The sequence below is a fragment of the Thermobia domestica genome, chromosome 2 (assembly GCF_964235325.1).
Source record: "Thermobia domestica chromosome 2, izTheDome1.hap1.1, whole genome shotgun sequence".
Taxonomy (NCBI): domain Eukaryota; kingdom Metazoa; phylum Arthropoda; class Insecta; order Zygentoma; family Lepismatidae; genus Thermobia; species Thermobia domestica.
Window position 1 is genome coordinate 47972438 of NC_137455.1, and position 21070 is coordinate 47993507.

Consider the following 21070-nt stretch of genomic DNA (forward strand, 5'->3'; position numbering starts at 1 on the left):
CGGAAATAAGTGAAAACGCATCTGAATCTAATCATATCTAAATACGCTACCCTATTCTCTTTATTCTTCTTAGCTTATACAAAACTATTCAGATGGCAAGGAAACGGAAGCAAGTTCTACTATTCCAGTTCATTTCACTACCCCTTTCACAGGAACTGATTGTGTTGACCATTCTTTGTTTATTTAGCTTAAAGGTCAAATCAGAATGACGCTAATGTTTAAGTTAATTTCACTTTCTCTTGCAGCATAATTACAATCTAAAATTGAACCATTTTCTTCCCATTACGGACACTGCTTACTACCGATTATTCACCAATCTAGAGTAATTCCATACATTTTCGTCCTTCATTTTATTTCCCTCTAAGAGATCAATGATAAAGAGAGTACGAGTTCAACCGAACTCATCTTATCTCGATCGAACTTGATATGGTGCTAGACCTTGACCTGGTGTACAAGGTAGTGAAATGTTATGATGTCCAGACTAATGGTTCGTATGTTATATGCAAAATAAAAGTCAAATGAAGGACAATATTTCACGTGAATAAGTTTATATGTGATCTGTCCAATAAATACGCGAACTGATGTCACAAACACTGTATTTTATAAAATTAGGGTATATCAATCCTATCCCCTTCAAAATACTTCCCATTTGTAGCAATACACTTGTCCTACCTCCGTGTCCATTGCTGAAAACATCCCTGGAAGCCCTCAGAAGTTACGCACTTCAGATGTCTTGTCGTTTCACGTTTCATCGTCTGTATGCCGTCCCAGTACCGACCCCGTATAACCATTTTACACTTCGGAAGCCAAAAGAAATCGCAGGGGGTTAAGTCTGGTGAGTAAGTAGGGTGATCTAGCATTGTGATCGAATTACGGGTCACTATTGTCTTCAACACAGGAGGTCGACAATCTTTCTAGCTTACCTCATCTTTGCAGTCTTCACGGCCCTCACTGAAACGCTTGATCCACTTGAAAAGAGTTGTTTTCTTCAGTGCGTTATTTCCATAAACAGCCTTCAACATTTCATGAATTTCCTGAGAGCTTTTTCCAGGTTCCATCAAAAATTTGATGCTGATTCGTTGTTCTATCTGTTCATTAATATACATCATCGACACGAACAAAAACAGAACACTACAAAAGCAATGTCATTTCTAGCTGTACGCTCGTCTCGACAATCTGGTAGTTACTGTCGCTTCAATGGGTCTCCTGCTAACAGATCAGCAAAGTGTGCATGGCCTAACTTCAACTCAACGTCACCTTTTAGCTCAGTTCGCGTATTTATTGGATAGACCACGTATATATTCTTACTGTATAACACTTGTTTGTACTTCCCACTTTATCTGCCATTGATGTCCTATGATTTTGCAGAGTACTCTCTTTCTGATTAATAAATCAAAAAATCAATTACTTAGAAAATACTTATTACCTTAATTTAAAGCTTGACCTTTCAAATAAATTGTTGATTTAGATTACCTGAAAAATATCAACAATCAGGAAAGATTTTTAATAACAATGAGTGAACATACCTTCGTTATATTGAGCCATCTTCGATTTTTTAGGTTAAATTTCCAGAAATCGTTAAGAGTAAAACTCTTTTTCTTATCTATCAAAGTATATCCACCGTAAATGTAAATAACTCTTCGAGAATGATCGATTTCTGCTCCATGAAAGTAGCGGCCTTGAGGCATTGTAGTTGCCTCTTGCGTAGTGTCAATAGTTACCTGATGAAAAAATTAAGAGCAAAATCATAAACGAAAGGACAATGTCTTCATTGCAAAACTATTAATCTTTTCGGCAAATTTTTATCTATTACAAATTTTTTTAATGCATTCATTACTTTTACATAGTTTGAATATTTCTCAGGAGAACTACAACATAATTACATTGAAATTTACTTTCTAAGTTCATTTTTAACACATCATCATCGAATGCAAATTTGCCAGACATATTTCGGTAGTCGCTCATTGCGAAAGTTAGTTTATTCGGATTGATCTGATTATACAAATACTTAACCAGATAATATTACTTGTCCTTCACTCAATAATTAACAGAACGTATTTTAAACGAATATAATTCCCCGGCTTCTGGCTTCGGAAACTTGTATGGAAAAATAATACTTACTGTAAACTCCCTTTTCTAATGGATTTGCAATCTAATTTTCGATCTTTGTCTACGATATTCGACAAAAATGACACAAGTCTTCAAGTTAAAAATAATATATATATATATATATATATATATATATATATATATATATATATATATATATATATATATATTCCTATTTATTCTTATGAATAATCAAAATACTACTTGTTCATTCTTCATATAAAAGTAACCCAGTTGAACAATATACCCAACGAAAAAAACTGGACTGAAAATTCATCAGAAATTAACTAAAAGAATTCTAGAAAATAAAGCAGAAACTAGATGGTCAATTTGCCCTTCCCTTTCTATACATGGCCATGTGGATGCTTCAATATTTTATTTACATTACATCGTGCTTGCGTGCATACCCTACGACCCGCTCTCTCTAAGATGTAATTTAATCATTTTTTCTCAAGATTCATGGACAATTTTTAGGCACAATCGTTATGAGTTAAACAAGCTGCCCCTAAATGATGTTTAATGAAGTGCTTTCTAAATAATTTTTTCGTAGACACGGAAGATTCACCCCTTTCATGAAAATGGTTAGCTAATTAAGTAAGTTTGATGAAGAAACAGAGTGGTTTAAAAAGTAACACTGCTGGAAAAGTACGTAAGTAAATTGTAAATCTGTACATTTTGTAGTAGCAGTGTTTTTAAAAGGCATAATCTCTGTTTATTTCAAATGGCTGACACGGGCTCCTACAGTTTGAATGAGAAGCTGATTGCAAGTGCATGGACACATGAATGTATGCATTCTGGCAAAGACTTAGAGGATATAGATGTGAGACTTCACTGGACGATTCGGCAGACGAGCTCCTCCTAAAAGGACAATGCTGCGTTGGGAACATAAACTGTTTCTAACACATCGAAGACAGGACGAACTTCCACGCGAAGGGACATATGTGTGAAGATGGAGATATCTATGCTGGATCACACAAGAAGTCACTGCAAAAACAATCTTCCGAGTTAGGAATTCAAAAAATCACCATGTTAAGATACATACTGATGCCCTAGAGCAATACCAATCGACCCAACAGTTGAAGGGCATTGTTAAGGCAGCCTCTGCAACAATCACCAAGGCAACGTTACGTAAAATATCACCCAGGACTGGCGCCCGCATCATTCTTTGCTACTCAAATGATGGTGTTTATACTGACCTTCTAAATGTATGACAGTGTGAGCGAATGATAGTGATACAGATAAACTAAATCCGGTACATACATCTAGTATTATTTTATTGTTCTTACATTTTAGGGGGTAACAAAACAATTGACTACCCTATACATTACTTATTATTCAATTTTCACACACCTCGCTCCACTCTTTTGAGCTATTGGCTAATTCCATGGAGTGAAAAGCTTCGATTGAAAATCCTGTAATTCTAATGAAAATATGAGAATGTTTTCACTGACATCGGATAAAAATTCGCGAAAGATGAAAGTGAATTATCCGTTACCTGCATCCATGTATTATTCTTAGTATCAAAAAGCCTCATATCATTCAAAGGTCCATGTGACAAGGAAAAGCCTCCGAACATCCACAGTGAGCCACGATGATCAGAAAGTAACGCATGTCCAAATCGAGGGAACATTTTTCGGTGGTGATCTACACTATCGCTTAGCTTTTCTGTGTTAAAAAGTTCAGTGAAGATGACCTGTGAGTTAGTTAAAGGTACAGAACAGTCTTCACCTCCAAATCCTTCAGCACAGTAACAACGCCCATAATCCTGAAATGAGAAACATCTATCTATTAAAATGCTACAATAGCAACAAAAGCGCCTGAGCTCCAACCTACAACTTTGAATTTCAAATATTTGATTTACGGTTATTTGTGATTTCACGTTTCACAATACAAAGACAAATATTTTAAAGTATGTGTACTTTAAATAAATTATAAAGTTTAGTTTGGCTAGACCTTTATCATAAAGTTTTTTTTTTTAATATTGTTCAAAGCCTTTGTATTTTAATAAGCCTTTTCCAAAATCAATGTAAATGAATTGTACTGCCATCTTTGGAGTTCTTTTAAACTATACGTTTGTGGACGTTTATATGTTTGTGGCCAATCCTTTCGACAATGAGATCTTGGAAACTACAGGCTCTAGAAAGATTGCGTTTTCACTGATCGATTGAAAATTTTATGTAAATTGTCCAGTTCTAACTGAATATTTAAAAAACATGGCCATTATTTCTTTATTACATTTTTATGAGTACACTGGAAGTGTTGAAATTAGAAAGAAAAAAAAACTAAAACATATCCTAGGCATTATACATTCCAACATCACATAATTGCATGTGTGGGTTGCATACCTCTCGGGCGTTTGTTTCATGGCCAAATTGCAATGAAAAATGAAGGATAAGCATTTCTCCACTCTAAGTTGAATCTTTATTGTTTGGAGTGTATTGCCCAATGAACACCATATATCACTGACATTATAGTTAATTGTGTATGTAATGTATTTGCTTATTACATACTGCATGCAAGAAGAAAGAAAACACTGATCATACAAGAATTAGAAACTCCAAATGGAAGTATGCTCAATCTTGCAAACGATGCGAGATAATGAAAAAATAATCGAAAATATCTCCCCGTTATAGTATCCCTTGCCGATTTTTATTAAGACGTCTTTCACTTATGTCTGTAAAGGAACATGCACAAATAATGAGGAATGACACGGAGATTCATACTCATATGTTAATGATGCGCCGTGTAGAGAGCACAGGTTCAGCTAGTTTTCTTTAAAAACAGAGGCAAAACAAGGACGTTACTCCATAAGAGTATATGTCTACTGAAAAAGTAAACATCAACTAAATGATCTTTTAAGTGCTTACCTTTCTAAGTGTTCCACAAATGTATATACGTTAATAAGTATCTACCATTTCAGACGGCGCGCGTCTTCTGGGCACGCTGGATGACGATAATCTTCGCTGGTTGTAAAATTGATCAAGTTTCTTATTTATGGACTATAATAACCTTGAAACAATATATCACACAAACTTTTAAAAAACATAGTAAATTCATGATGTGATTAAAGTTTGAATGAACATCATTATTGCAAGTCTATTATACTTCAACATAGGACACCTGTTCAATTCTACAAAATGTAACAACCAGCTATATCAAGTATCTCTACCACATGACCAGGTCTGGTGTCATAGGTATTTATGAAGCTATATACATATGTGAATTACTTAAAAAGGTAAAAAATTAAAATTTATGAGCTCGCCGCACTCAGCATGGAATCAAATAAATTATTTTTTGAATTCAAACTGAAATACAAAAGAAAAAATGTTTAATTTAAGAAATTCTACACTTATGAGGTGTGTTAAAAAATATCGAGCCTTTGGACGGCAAAATACATTTATTCAAATAACATACAATGATTCTGATCTCCTTCAAAGGAGTCCCCTTGGGAATGTACACACTTACCCCAGCAGTTCTACCTTCTTGAAAACACTTCTGGAACGCAACGTATATTTTGGAATGGCTGAGCTTGGCCGTCGTATTGCGTAAATATCTTCTCTGGAATCAAATTGAGTCTCTTATAGCGGCATTTTCGACTTTCGGAAGAGCCAAAAGTCACATGTCAGGGAAGTAGGGAGCCTGAAGAACAACAGGACGGTTGTGTTTGGCCAAGAAATCTGAATCAGATGCAAAAAATATGCGGGGCATTATCGTCATGCACCTGCCAAATTTTCGCTGTCCACAAATATGGTCGTTTGCGTTGTACAGCGTCACAAAGGCTGCGAAGGATCTAATGGTAATACTTCTTGGTAATGGTTGTGCCCAGTGGTGCGTACTCGTGATGCATCACCCTACATAAGTCGAAAAAATAGTCCGCATCACCTTCACATTGTCGTGGATCTTTTTTCTTCCTTGGAGATGATGAATGTTCCTATTGTCAGAATTGCATCTTTGTTTCTGGGTCGTTCCATAAATCCACGTCTCCTCATCGGTCATTACGGTGTTAAGGTAGTTGAAGTCATTTGGTGTTGTTCAACATGTCCGTGCGATTTCTAATCGGAGTTGCTTCTACTCCATCGAAGCAATTTAGCACGAATTTCGCGGAGAAATGAAAACTTTAAGTTTTACGTCCCACGGTTATGCCGGCTAGGCTAAAGGAGACGGTGATTATGAGAATGAATGAAATGGTGGAATGAAGAAAGTGGGAGGAAACGGGAGAACCCCGAGAAAACCCTCGCACACGGTGTTTGTCCACCACAAAGTTTACTTGGCGTGGGCTAGGATCGAACCCATGACCCTATGCACCAGAGGTGAACGCGCTACCACTAAGCGACCGCGGCCCTGAATTTCGCGGAGAGTCTCTTTAAGCCCGAATCCTCAGTCAAAATTGAATATACTGATCAAATGCTTAACCCCGTAATGAACGTAATTTCTAAGCTAGAATGAGCACCATTCAAATGATCTGATGTGTCTGTGAAGGTAATGATATACTGCCAAACCTGTAACCGTAATTAGTAACTGTAACCCAAATTAGCAAGTGGCTGCTCTGATCACTTTTTATTTTTATTTTAAGAAAATATTCAGTTTTTCACCAATACTGTGACTGCCTGCTTTTCTCAATACGCTCCCACGGTACACCTCCGTACTCGAGTAAATAATAATACAGGTCACTCCAATGAGTTGTTGGTTTGAGTTGTGCCATCTTTATTATATCCTTTCTTTGTTTTCTATCAAAAAATAAATGCCATTATTTGATTATAAAAGCTATTCATTGGTTGTTTTTGTTTTCTAATTTCTAATATGTTTAAACAGAAAATAATAATAATAAAAAAAAGAATACAGAATGTTAGTTATTTTGTGCGATATCCTCCTTCAGACTTTAAACCATTTTATATCTGGTAAAAATACATTATTTACAAAAATATTTATAAAAACAAACTGCAATCTCCCTAATTACTTATTTGTTCTAAACAATGTTTTCACTTCGGTATATATACTTACTCTGTCACATATCCCTTGTTGCTTGTGGTAAGTGCAGTTATTAGGACAAATATGAATATTACATAATGAACCAACCCAATTTGGTTTGCACACACATTGCTTGTCCTTGCACTCCCTGTTTCCTTTACAATTAGAAGGGCAACTCAGAACTTCGTAACTTGCATTGAATCCTTGTAACGGCGTTCCTTGTTTATAGTAAATTGTCATTATACCTGTAAGAAGCAATAAGTTTTGATTTCTAGCCACAGAATACCAAATATTGCTAAAGCGAATACTTCAAATGTAACAAAACAACCGCCTCTAAAACAAAGCAAATTTCTGTGCACAAACTACCCACTAACTGAAGAATTACTAAAAAGTAGAACAATTTTAGGTCTCTTGACTACTCTTAAATGACAATTTTTTAAAATGGTTTCTGCATAGCAAGCTGCTAAACAAATTTAAATTCGCATACCGATTTATATGCTTTCTATAACATTTTGACAATGGAGGTTAACAACATTATCTTACAGTTTTACGTAGTTTCTGTATATACAAACAAGGATGATAATGAAGAGCAAAGTAGAGAAGAAATCTCAAATATATAAAAGTATTAAATTTGTCCTTTTAGATACTGTCTCAACTGGTAGCTGGTTATGAGGTGCTTAGATAAAGTTGTTTATTAAGAGCTGAACCAGTAATAGTATCACGAAACAAGGGACTGGAATTGTGTAGTCCACGAAATGAACCTCCATTTTTATGACACAAATACAATAACTTCACACAAATGTTCCTTTCCTAACTCATATTGTAGGCAAATGCTACACGGATCCAGTTCTTTTTCCAGTTTTTCTCAACGTTCTAAATCGAGCATTCTTTCGCCACTTCAATGGAAATTAACGCGGCATAACAAAAAAGATATAACAGGTAGATATGTCATTTAGAACCCCCCTCACCATCAGAAATTGCGGAAGAAGATAGAAAGGGAGGAAAGAAGTCCGCTGAAGTCCTGTGTCTTTGCTAGAGATTTAGTTTCAGAAAAGTAAAGTGAGATCTTGAAAGCCTACTGAGACCCTTTATTTGTCAAAATGCATACGAGTTTCTGTTATCAATTCTACGGCCAGTCTCCAGTAATATGTTGTGTGATTCGCAGAAGATTGATTTGTTTTTAAAACCTAAAACGCACTGGAAACGACAGTTTTCGAGGAACATTTATAACTCAAATTTCAACTATTTAACTGAAATCGAAAGAGCCATTCTGTCATGAAGTAAAGACAATAATATACTGTTTCTTGTGGTAAAAACAGCTCAGTCGATAATGAATTATGATCATCCTAGATGCATCGCATTTTGCTATGTTACTTTTTGTTCGCATCACATTTATATGATTTTGTGTGAACTGGATGAAACACCGCTTTAAAACAGCGCAAGGAGGTAGGAAGGCAGGTCATGTATCGCTCATATTGTAAAAACAGAAGAAAAATACATGACTCATGACAACGGCAGTAGTTAGAAGAGATATGTCATTAATGTACGAGATAATGATGATGGTGAGTCAAGGAAACTCAAACTATATCTAGGCATTCATATTAATAATAATGTTACTAAAAGTTTAGAATCTAGTGTCAGTATTAGATTATTTTCTTTTGAAAATATTTTATTACCAATATTGTATTGTTTCTACATTTTAATTAACACATGAAGCTATAAAAATAAATTTCAGCCACTAGTTTTTATGGATGTGTTTGTATAGTATAGTGTACTCTTAATGCAGTATGTTGCTGTTATCGTATAGTACATAAACATTATGTATGTATGAACCAAACATGTTAAGTTTAATTGCGTTTTAATGCTTTATATCTTTGTGATATTATTATTCGTACTATCACTCATTTTTGATACCATACACGTGCCGTTTATGGCTTGTTTGGAGTATTATTTACGAAGGCAGTAAACGAAAATATCCTGTTTCTGAACAAAGGCAGTGGACTGGAGAGAGTTTGACCGTTACAACTACACTTATGCATTAATATAATAGTGTGTCGTGGAGGGAACATAGCTCAGGTTACAACTGCTAAACGCTAAACTTAGGCATGCACACTAATGTCTTGCACGGAACTTAACTGTTAAGGATTATGTATGAATGTAAATAAAATTCAAATGATTTAAGTTTGTAAAAAAAAAGTGATTAGTTTGAAAGGTGATGTGAAAAGAGTAAGGATTAGATTATGACAATAAAGGATGGGTACTAATCTGTGTAACTTTTGGGTGAGTGGCGTTGCTCTTTTCGTCTGAAATGACGAATGTGCTTTTTTGGCGTTTTTTTTTTTTTTACTTTTTGGATGGTAACTGGAGAAATTATAGCTACTTGACAACTGGAACCAAATTTTATTGAACTGCTAGGGGCGCTGAATTAAATCTGCAACGAACGTGGTTCTTCATCTTTGCCAAAATGTTTCTTCGCTGATGAACCTTTAGAATGGTATCTTAAAAAAAATATGGAGCTAGACCGTTTCTAATAGTATGGTTTGCTTTTTTACTCGATGTGACCTTTATTAAATTTTTATGACGAATACCCCCTGTGAACGTGTCCTCTGTGGTTTTGTTTAATCAGAAAACAATGACTGTTGCGACTAATGAACGAGGAAATTCTGGGCTAGGCGGAAGGAAATGCACGAAAGCAGGAAGGGAAACTAGATTTATGTGTATTAGTAGCTTTCGCAATGAGGATATACGTGCTTAAATTGTTTGTAAATGTACAACACAGATAAAACATTCTGCTTTAATTGAACTAATGATTTCGATAATTCTTATGTGTTTTACTTTAAAAAATGATGAATACCCCTTGTGAACGTGTCCTCTGTGGTTTTGTTTAATCAGAAAACAACGACTGTTGCGACTAATGAACGAGGACATTCTAGGCTAGGCGGAAGGAAATGCACGAAAGCAGGAAGGGAAACTAGATTTATCTGTATTAGTAGCTTTCGCAATGAGGATATACGTGCTTAAACTGTTTGTAAATGTACAACACAGATAAAACATTCTGTTTTAATTGAACTAATGATTTCGATAATTCTGATGTGTTTTACTTTAAAAAATGAAAATAAACTGATTAATGATTATGATTAAATTTAACAATTTATAATAGAAGTACACATAACTATGGGCCACTTCACAATAGTTGCACAGGTGTATTTACAACGGTCAAACTGTCCCCAGCCGGCTGCCATTTACATTAAATTTACAGAGAACATGGTATTGAAGCAACTTTAGTTTCTTAAATCAACACAAAAAATACTACACAGGGTACAGAAGTTTGTTTACCAATTCGCTTGGTTCTGCAAAACTCTAAGTCCCACGGATTTTCAAAACCTACATTGACTTGGCAAAAAGAATATATATATATACCGAGCGAGTCAAAAGTCCCTTGCCATAGGCCAACTCGGTAACTATTGAAGATATGAAAAAATTATAAGAGAACATATTGTTTGCCAAGTGTGGGTTGTCAATCTAAAATGGTGGAATTTTCGTAATCGGACCAACCGTTTAAGCTCGACACTGGTATAGCACCCAATAATAAAGAAAAATGCAACGTTGGCACGTCAGTGGAGGACAAGATGGAATGAAATAATCTGGAGTGTGAAATACCCTGGGCCAAGGAGAATAGAAAGGGGAGAAAATTAAAGAACAAAGCAAAGGAGCAGACCTATTTGCAGGGCCCACGACACTGGCGTCAGCACCACAAGGGTGAGGGGGTAGGAGAGAGGGGTACACGAAGAAGACAAACAAATGAAAATAAGTCGTGTCGTGGTGGACTAGACCCGAATCACAATTTACATACCCGAAATACCCAGGGCTGCTGCTTTCCCCATTCCTCATCTTACCAAACAGGGCCACTGTGACCTCGGCGTTTGCGGCCCGAACCATTCCCTTAGCTCTTTCCTTCCACACATAACTCAATCAATAAATCAAGGGTAGGACTCGGCCACAGAACCAGGCGACTTCGCTTGGGATATTGGCTTCCGCACGATTACCTCTCATAGTAAACCTTTCAGAAAACGTTACGACTTCTTTTCATTTGTTTGTCTTCCTTGCATATCTCTCTCTCTTACCCCTTCGCCCTTGTGGCGCTGACGCCACTGTCGTGGGCCCTGCAAATAGGTCTGCTCCTTTGTTCTTTAATTTGCTCCTCTTTCTATTCTCCTTGGCCCAGGGTATTTCACGATCCAGATTGTTTCATTCCATCTTGTCCTCCACTGACGTGGCAACGTTGCATTTTTCTTTATTATTACCAGTGTCGAGCTTAAACGGTTGTCCCGATTACGAAAATTCCACTATTTTAGATTGACAACCCACACTTGGCAATCAAAATGTCCTCTTATAATTTTTTCATATCTTCAATAGTTACCGAGTTGGCCTATGAGGCAAGGGACTTTTGACTCGCTCGGTATATATATATATATATATATCGGGTGTTCTAAAAATAGCGCCCACGGACTACAGAGCACTATTCTACAGGCCAAAATAAAGCGAAAATGTTATGTGGTAGTTTGCCCTTCGGGGCCACCCTCAGCCGCTATAGAGAATCAAAATTTCACAATGTGGTAACGTCGCAGATTAACTTGCAACAATTAGCATCACTCTACAAATACATCAAGCAGTTAAATAGATTGCTACACTAATAAGTGATGCTAGTATCAATCTATAGTTACTGTAGCTGCCATTTGGAAAGAATAGATGCAACTATTTGATGGATTAATAGATCTAATCTATGGTTCTTTATTTGCGACGTTGCCACATAGTGCAATTTGTGTCTCGAGACAAGGACTCGAAAAGTATACAAATATATATATTTTTTGCTTTATTATGACTTGTAGAATCATGCTCTGTGGTCCGTGGGCGCCATTTTTAGAACACCCTATATATATATATATATATATATATGCACGTTAAGACAAAAGAACATAGTAACTATCCAGTTTTTAGGGCTATCAAAATCTTTGGAAGACACAAGCATAATTCAAAATCTTACAATGGTCTGAAAAAATCTGAATTGAATACTAACATAGATACCTTAAGTACGAATTGAATACAATTCCGATGTTAATCAATACGAACTAATTTCGAACGGTAAGAGCAGGACTGGCCAAACAGTCGATTCGATCGATTGGTCGATTGCCGCTGAGTATTGGGCAGATTGTGAGACATTTTAGGAAAATGTGATATTATCTAAAGGGAAATCTTACAGAACATTTTAAAAATGATTTTCAACTGAAGTAAAATGTTTGGAATAAAGGGTAGAAAGTATATCATTTCCATGAAAAAAGGAAACACTATTTCTTCTTTATGTTCTCCCTGATGGTCTAGTGACTAGAGCGCACGCGCATTTGATGAGAGGTCCTAGATTCAATTTGTAATGTTTTCTTTAATAGGGTTTAACTACTCAATTAGTATTTTGCATCTCAGAACAATACGGAGGAAGATAAACGGAAGCTGTCAAAATATTATGATATCCACATAGTTTAATGGAAATCATCACTTGACGATTATTGCAAATCATCACAATCATCACAAAAGTTCGCCGCATTATCAAAGAGCCCATCACAAACATTATACTAATAATTCATAAAGTATATCTTTGGACAATCTTATTACATTGTCAATAGCATGAACTTACCTTCTTGAGAATATAACCCACACATTTTGACGGTAGCAAAGGATAGGTTTATGGAAAAGATCTAGTAAGTTCAGAAAAAGTTGGAAGAATAAGATACACTGAATCTGAATATACTGGAAAAACAAACGAGTAATACTTCATCACTTTTAACATATAGTCTTTCAAATCATTACCAAAGTCAAACACTTTAATCACAATATAATCTGGAATATATGAGAATAAAAGTATACTAAACAACCATTACGAACAATATAAAAGTTACTTAAGAAAAGAAAATGAGAAAAAAAAAGTACCAAAACCGACAGCCCTCTAGGCTAAGAAGACGGATAATTAATGAACGAGAATGATTTTTAAATAGTTAGTGAAATGAGAAAGTGGGAGGAAACAAGAAACCCTTAGAAGGGAGTTGTCCGCCACATACTCACTTAGTTTGGAATCGAACCAGGTACTCCTAGTACCAGACATGAGCGAGAGAATGAAAGCGAAACTGAACCGCGAATCAAACCCTGATCTCAAGTTTACTGTGCCACTACAATAGCCAGTCCGCTCGCTGAACAGTCAAACACTCTTCATTCCTGAACTCAGTGCTCATAGCGGACTCCTGGGTCCGAAGTTCGATTCCCGACTCAATTTTGCACTTTTTCACACAATATCCATAGAATTCGCAGCTCTTAGAATATGTTGTAAGGAGAATCGATCGATTCATGACAATTTATCATATAATTTTGTTCTCATTTTATTTCTTGCGATCAACGACTCTCATATCATTCATTTAAGCTAGATATTTATTCTGTGTTAACTACGCTTTGCGATAACACACTGTAATAATACTAAACATACATAATAAAACTTACTCTCACAATATCTTATGAAGAAAATTGTTTACTCAAAAATTTGAACACAGACTCCCTTTATTTGATTTGATTATTATTTGATTTTTATTTGATAGTTTTATTTGATTTGTTTAAATTTAACGTCCCACGATTGTGCTCCAAGGTTAAGGGAAACGAGTTGAGTTGATTTTAGTTTAGCGTCCCTTCAGCAGCGAGGCTATATGAGACGTGGACCTACTGATTAACGTGGAATCCGAACCACATGAGCTCCCGCCGGGAATCGAACCCGGGTCCCCCACGCCAAAGGCGCGTACGCTAACCGCTTAGCCACGGAGGAGCTCTCTAAGGGAAACGATAATAATGAAATGGACGATAATGAAGAGAACGGGACAACCTCGAGAAAACCCATACATATAATGTACCTTTTTCACGTGTAACAATATAGCACTTGCTGAGAAATTCTTACCTGATTTTGCTTGTACGGTAAGTGGATAAGAACTGTCTAGGCTACAAAATGATCCTAAAACATGATTCTGACTGCTGCTGGATACGAATTCTGGTAATCCATCATATACAAGCACACTATTGTCTGGACAGTTTATATTAATGTCACTCTCAATTGTCAGTTGAATGACAGTGGGAGTTAGACTGAAAAGAAATATATTACTTCATCAATATTTTGAAAGAAAAATGAACCAATCTATCTCAGGTCTTCCACAACATTTAAAACTTATTAAATTTCATGATATAAAAGAAATTAAGTAAATGTAATTAACAAACTTAAAGGTACTCACTATTGCTCTAAAATTCTTGTAGATCGATCAAAACTTAACATTGAGTGTCGAATTTTCGCTGACAACAGTGAAATCGTATTCAGGTAGGAACAGGAGTATAGAAAGTTAATATTTGTATTCAAAAGTAAAACTGCCACACTGCTCTACAAACACACATCTTAATTTTTTTCTTCTTCTTCTTCAGTGGTTGGTGTCGATGGTAAAGATGTCAACGAGTTACTCCAACTTCTATCTATAGTGCCCATGTCCAAATTTAATTTTGGTTTCCTCGTTCTAATGGAAAAAAGTCTCGTAAGTAAGCTTGTCTTTCTGCTAATGATGAAGATTTTTGAATCAATTTTCCTTTATCAATGTTATGCTTTGATTGATTGATTGATTTTGAGTTTTACGTCCCGTTCAGCAGCGAGGCTATATGAGACGTGGACCTACTGATTAACGTGGAATCCGAACCACATGAGCTCCCGCCGGGAATCGAACCCGGGTCTTGTTATGCTCTGAGTTCTGGTGTTTTGAAAGAATCGTATCGTTCAAAAGATAATAGTAAGAGTCGAATTTTTGCTGACAATCGTTAGCATTTTTCAAGTCCGGCCTTTCAAAACATCTGAAAAACTCAAAGTATTACAATGATAGCGAAAGGTCAGGGCTACACGCTGGATGTGAAAGAAGTTCTAATCCCTGCAATTCTCAAGGAGTTTCTGTTGCAACTTCCTAGATCGATGACAGTGAGGAGATTTTGATCTTAAGCAGTGTGCTTTTGCCCCTTCAAACCCAGATATATCTGATAAAGAACGCATTTCAGTTGTTTAGCATAAAGGTTGACATCTATACTCGCCTATCCGAAATGAGTTCGGTTGAAGACATTCGTTTCCGCTGTCTGAAGACCACATGTAGACCCACTTTCATCATTAGTTACGATTTGTCTCCAGAACCGCAGGTCTTGGTATTCTCAGTAAGTGTACGACAGATGTCGTTTCGTCGTTGGGTCTACTGCTCGCTAAACTCATGAGGCACTGATCTTGATCGTCTAACGACAAACCCCAATCGATGAAGACATAACTTTAAACTGCTCGAAGTATCGCTATGCAATGCGTGTTTCTGCGTCAGTCTATCCCTTAACCTTTCTTTCTTATTCAGTGAATACTATGAAAAGAAGGAATAATTGGAATGAAATATTTGAAATATTTTCAGAACATTTTCATATATGAAATATTTCAAAAAAAAAATGTTAATGCGTTAAATTCTTTATACGCAGAAAAACTACGACGCAAGAGCAAAAAAATCCTGAGTGCTGACATAACTTTGTTAAAATTGATGTCTTCCCTCTCTTATTAACAGGGATATATTTTACCTTATCTTCACATAAATTGTTATCCATGTTGTTACAAAACTTGAACCACAAAGAAAATAGTTAGATTACCCGTTTTACTTCCAGCACGATGCTAATAGTAGATCACTTTTTTGTGATTTCGATCCTTTATAAAAGTATTGTACGGCGAGATGATTCATAAGCATAAACTTAAGCCACAAAGAAAATAGTAAAATTACCCGTTTTACTTTCAGTACGGTACTAATAATAGCTTACCTTTCTTGTGCTTTAGATCCCTTTTCTAAAGTATTGTACGGCGAGATGATCCATAAGCAATCCCTTACTAGTGAAGTTTTTAGCCGAGTTTGCCATGGAGATAACTCAGCAAGTCCACTACCTACACCTCGTTTCTCTAAGCCAGTTAACAAACCCCTTGAAACACAATGATAGTAACACATGCCACCATCCCTGAAACAAACAGTAATAAACAAGTAAGTAAAAGTGTGACACTGAAGAACGCTTGCATTAAGGTAAGTTCTTTCTTTTCATATGTAATAAATTAATCTTATTCTAAAGAGTTCACGTAGTCTGAATGGCTGAGCACCGACTTAAAGAGTGAAAGAACGTATAGGATAGGATGAGTAGCGTAGTTATTAATGCATAAGTCCGATACCTGCGTTCGATTTTCAGCCAAGGCGTGCATTTTTTCATTTTTTATTTAAGCATTAAATTTACATTTATACAGGAATTTGTTTGTCAGTTAGTCAGTTATTTCCTGCATTTTTCGTAAGTCGAATTTGTATTTTTTTTTTAAATGAACTCAAATTAATTCATTATTTCAGACAGTATCATATTCATATTTTCGAAGATTAATAAAATACTAAATCACATTCAAAATCATCATAGGTATTCTGTTCTTATTAGCAGGTCACTTGCCGCAACTGAGAAGTTTCCATGCTACCCGGTCTTCCGCTAACGTCTTCCTCTTCTTATACAGGTATGATCTTCCTGCTTTTATGTCGTCCATTAATTGTAGCCTCCTTCGCCCTCTCCCTTTCTTTCCTGCCACCATACCCTCTAGCACGTCCCTCACAATAAATTTCTTCTTAGGCAATGTCCCAACCAGTTTCTCTTCCTCTTCTCAATAATATCTAAAAGTATTTCCCCCCCACTACCATTTCTAACATCCTCTCATTCGTTTTCCGCTCGACCCAACAAATTCTTTCCATCCTTCTCCACACCCACATTTCGAAAGCTTCCAGTCGTTTTTCATCACTTTTGCGTAATGCCCATGTTTCCGCCCCATATAGTACAACACTCCGCACGAAACATTTTAAGAGTAATTTATCTCAGCTCTTTATTGAAGGTCTCATAAAACGAACTTCCCTTTCTCCTAAAGGCTTCCTTCGCCATTCCTATCCTTGTTTTTATTTCACGTTCGCACTTCATGTTATTATTAATACTACCCAGGTACTGAAAACTATTCACTTGTTCTATTTTCGCCCTTCTCACTTTTATATTTTGTAGTAAATCATATTGAATACTGATTTATCCTTCTTTTTCAAAATCAGCTCATACTATTATTTCTTTTAAATAACATCACGTGAGATGTTTTACACGTTTCTACGAAATTAATTCTGAAAGAAAAAAAAAAAAGAATAAAAGCCTAAATATGATATCTTCATTGATGAATCTCTCAACACGTAGCACATTAAAGATATAATTTTTGTTCTTCTCTACAAACATACTCGATGGAAATTTAAAAAAAAACGGATAAAACAAAACGAAATTAATAACGAGAAGTCAGAAATAACGAGAAACAGATTTTAAAACAATAAAAAAATAATAACCTGAAATTAGCTTTTAAAAATACATTATCACAAAAGGCAAATAGCAAAAAGCGAAAAGTACGAGTGGCACGATGGTTCACTATGTACTACACTATCCAATCTGTCCCTGACTTGCCTCACATTTTCATTCCTAAGATCGAGCCGGACTGAGTAGTATATTTGTTAGCGCACTAACACAACAAGAATTGGCATATAAGTTCAAGTTTTGGAGCAGAAGTACTTCCTCTCTCTTTCTCTCTCTCTCTCTCTCTCTGAATATCATTTGACTTTGCACCTACAGGATACGACGTAAGAAACAAAGCATAAAAAGCTGTTCTTTCTATTTATCTTATAACACGTTTTAAAAGCGGTTTCACTGAGCTTCACCAAAAAATGCAGTCCTACAGAACGTCAAGTTTTTCGGAAATTAAACCTTATGGAACAGATTTGTCGTTAAGACTACAATGGGGGAAGGAATATTTATTAGGGAGAAAATATGTATAACAGAAGATAATGAAATGAAAATATAAAAAATGGGACACTGGGTCCTAGAAGCCTGGATTTTATCAAAGAAGTAGGCAGACGTATTTTCTTAATCCATCCATCTTTCTTAATCCATCGAATATCTATTGCGGTCTAACGTGGTAATGTTTGGTCGGTTCTTGGACCTAGCTATCCGGAAGGAAGCTGGAGGAGGTGTTTCTTCTCTAGTACAACAAAAACAACTGAACAGTATTATAATGACAAATGTTAATTGCATTTTCAATCATGTAAAAGTGATATCAAAAAATGTTAAATGTAGTTTCAAACTATATATTATTTTATAATTGTTGCATACCACTTAATATTGTTATACTATATTATGGATATCTAAACGAAAAATAATTAGTTCTGCTTGATCCCATATTAAAATATAAAAAATATAAAATGAATAAATAAATATGAAAATAACGATAAATCTATAATATTATTAAAATAGTTAAGTTTGACCGTTTTTAACATTAACTTCTGACTCTTTGTAAAGGGAACCGCGATAACGTGATTGACTTTGCTGCACAGAGCGTTAACTTAAAACCACAAACGTAAGAGGTAAGTATTCCACCAATGCAGTATATACGGACAATCTGATTAATGCCTGTGTTCCCGTGTTATCACCAGTGATGCATTGTTATCAGTTTATCTGCCATATTAGAGGATAATGCTTAACATTGATATGTTACACATACATAACGGTGGAAGTGGATGAAGTGAGGTCGTTATAGACAACTAAGATCAGGAGATGCGGTTAAGGAATAACATTATAATGTAAGAATCGTTCCATCAGAAGTCTCGACGGCTACGTGTACTAAGATAGGTAGGTGGAAAATCCCAATGCTGCAGGAGTATCAGTGACAGTTGACGCAGATCGAAACAGAAGTTGAAGAACTACCAGAATGGTGAAATGTGTGTTATGAAACATCGAAATGGTGTCGAATATAGTTTATTCTGCGATTTTCTTTAGTCTTTTCAGTTAGCTTCTGGCAAGTAATTTGTTTTCCATGCCCGTTCGTTGGGTTTCATTTATTCCAACTATTATATATGTATACAAAGTATACTAAATAACACCATCATTCTTCCAATTCGCGTTGTATCGCACATTGGTTTTCTGAAAGTAGATTTTCTCTTCTTTACGGAATAGATCTTTCTGGGTGTTGCAAATGTAATTTTTTTCCTTTCAGTCTTCTATATAGACCATTCAGAGAATTTTTTTCGAATGATGGCTTTCGTTTAACTTGAGTATGCTGAAGAATTATGAACATATTCAGTACTACCAGTTTTTCTTTCTTTCTTTCTTTCTTAGAATTTACCTTTCCATGTTATTACTTTCTCTGTTTTTATTTATTACTTCTATGTCATTTACCGTCTATTGTTTTATCCTTAAATTTATCACTTCTACCGAAGATAACCGATATCCAGAAGAAAATTATAGCTTAATACAGACTCCAATTGTGTGAATTATCAAGGGACATACATTGTGTTTGTTATAACAAACAAGCTTATTTTATGCAAGTAGTGACATAAACCGTTGATACAAATAAAATGCAATGAATTGAATATAAGAAAAAATAATGATTTATGAAGTCACGCCTCTTTTGTACGCCAAACTGAAGATTTTGGACGAGACTCAGATGACACCAAGAGCGCCTAGTTAAAAATCAGGAAGCGAAAAATAAAACTAGGTGCGATGCAAAATCTTACCTTGGATCCCCATAAAATCCATCTTTGCATCTTTCACACATATTTCCCTCTGTATTGTCTTGACAGAAACAAACTCCTGTATGTTTATCACAAATACCAGCTGCTTCATCACTATGATTATTACAATTGCACCCGTGACAACCTTGGACTGAGGTTGCATTTCCATAACTACCAGTGCTGAAAATATTAAAATATACAGAATATTTTTATTAAAAGTCATAAAATGTACTAAAGGAACTTCTGTCGCACTTAACACTAAGCAGAATATCTGGAATACTAGAATTCTAACATTCGACACACATGATATTCATGTAGTAAATACAGTAAATAGTTAAACGCACTAATGGGAAAACCATCGTGCTTACCTGCAGCGCTCACAGAATTCACCTTCGGTCCAGTCTTCACATGCATCGCAAATTCCAACGCCTTGCGTACACGTGGAATGGTTATTACAACCACAATTTGTACCACAGTCATTTCCAGTCCATCCTAAATCGCACTGACACACGAAATCAGCAGGTCCTAATGGAGGACCTCTGCACTGCCCATGAATACATTTTTCTAGACACCTGCAAATTAAAGTATTAAGATATATTCATTTATAAGTACATCTCTACATTATCTTCAGAACAGTGACTCTACGTAAAGTATATCCAGTTCGAAGAAACAAAACTCACCAGCAAATAGAGAAAACATAATCACACACAGTAACAAATATACTACACGCGCTTTCACTAAAATGTTTCATCAGAAAGAGAGGTTAAGTAGACAGAAAAAAAATAAAAATTAAATTGAAATGTAGCCGTTAAACGTTAAGATGAGAGATACCATCTTGGAATGCAGAATCACGTAACAATATACTGAAATTGAAGGCAGAAAACTTAGTGACAGAAGATGAATCTATTGAAACGGTAAGAACCCAGAAAATGAAAAGAACCCAGAAGATGAATCTATTGAAACGGTAAATGAAAAGAAAAATAAAATTAATGAATAAATTAACAAAAAACAATAATAGTTATGAAAATAATAGGTGATTAACCGGTATAAAAATTGTCGGAAAATATCGGCGAAGATAAAAATAGGTGTATGAAAAATGGAATGGAGCAAGTCTAAGGTAGAATATCATAGACTGTTAAAAACACAAGGGAGTTCGAGGATAAGGTGGTAACGTACGTATCTTCCCATCTCTTTCTGAGGAACAAGGAAGGGTCTGAGGAGGATATACCAGGTATAACTAGTTTTCCAAGGGGGGTAAGGTCTTACTAGCCACATCTCATGTCTACTTTACCTCTCAAGAAGCTTTG

General features: G+C 35.6%; 1 protein-coding gene across 1 annotated transcript in view; it reads right to left on the reverse strand.

Annotated features, from left to right (window-relative positions):
* Positions 1 to 21070, reverse strand: part of Megf8 (multiple EGF like domains 8) — a 155389-nt gene that overhangs the window by 70630 nt on the left and 63689 nt on the right. Inside the window, exons 15-21 of the mRNA XM_081740937.1 lie at positions 20132 to 20335; positions 19767 to 19943; positions 15976 to 16167; positions 14066 to 14247; positions 7111 to 7322; positions 3605 to 3874; positions 1527 to 1721 (exon numbers count right to left, since the gene is read on the reverse strand). Coding sequence (XP_081597063.1) covers positions 1527 to 1721; positions 3605 to 3874; positions 7111 to 7322; positions 14066 to 14247; positions 15976 to 16167; positions 19767 to 19943; positions 20132 to 20335 — 1432 coding nt within the window. The remainder of the gene's footprint in view (positions 1 to 1526; positions 1722 to 3604; positions 3875 to 7110; positions 7323 to 14065; positions 14248 to 15975; positions 16168 to 19766; positions 19944 to 20131; positions 20336 to 21070) is intronic.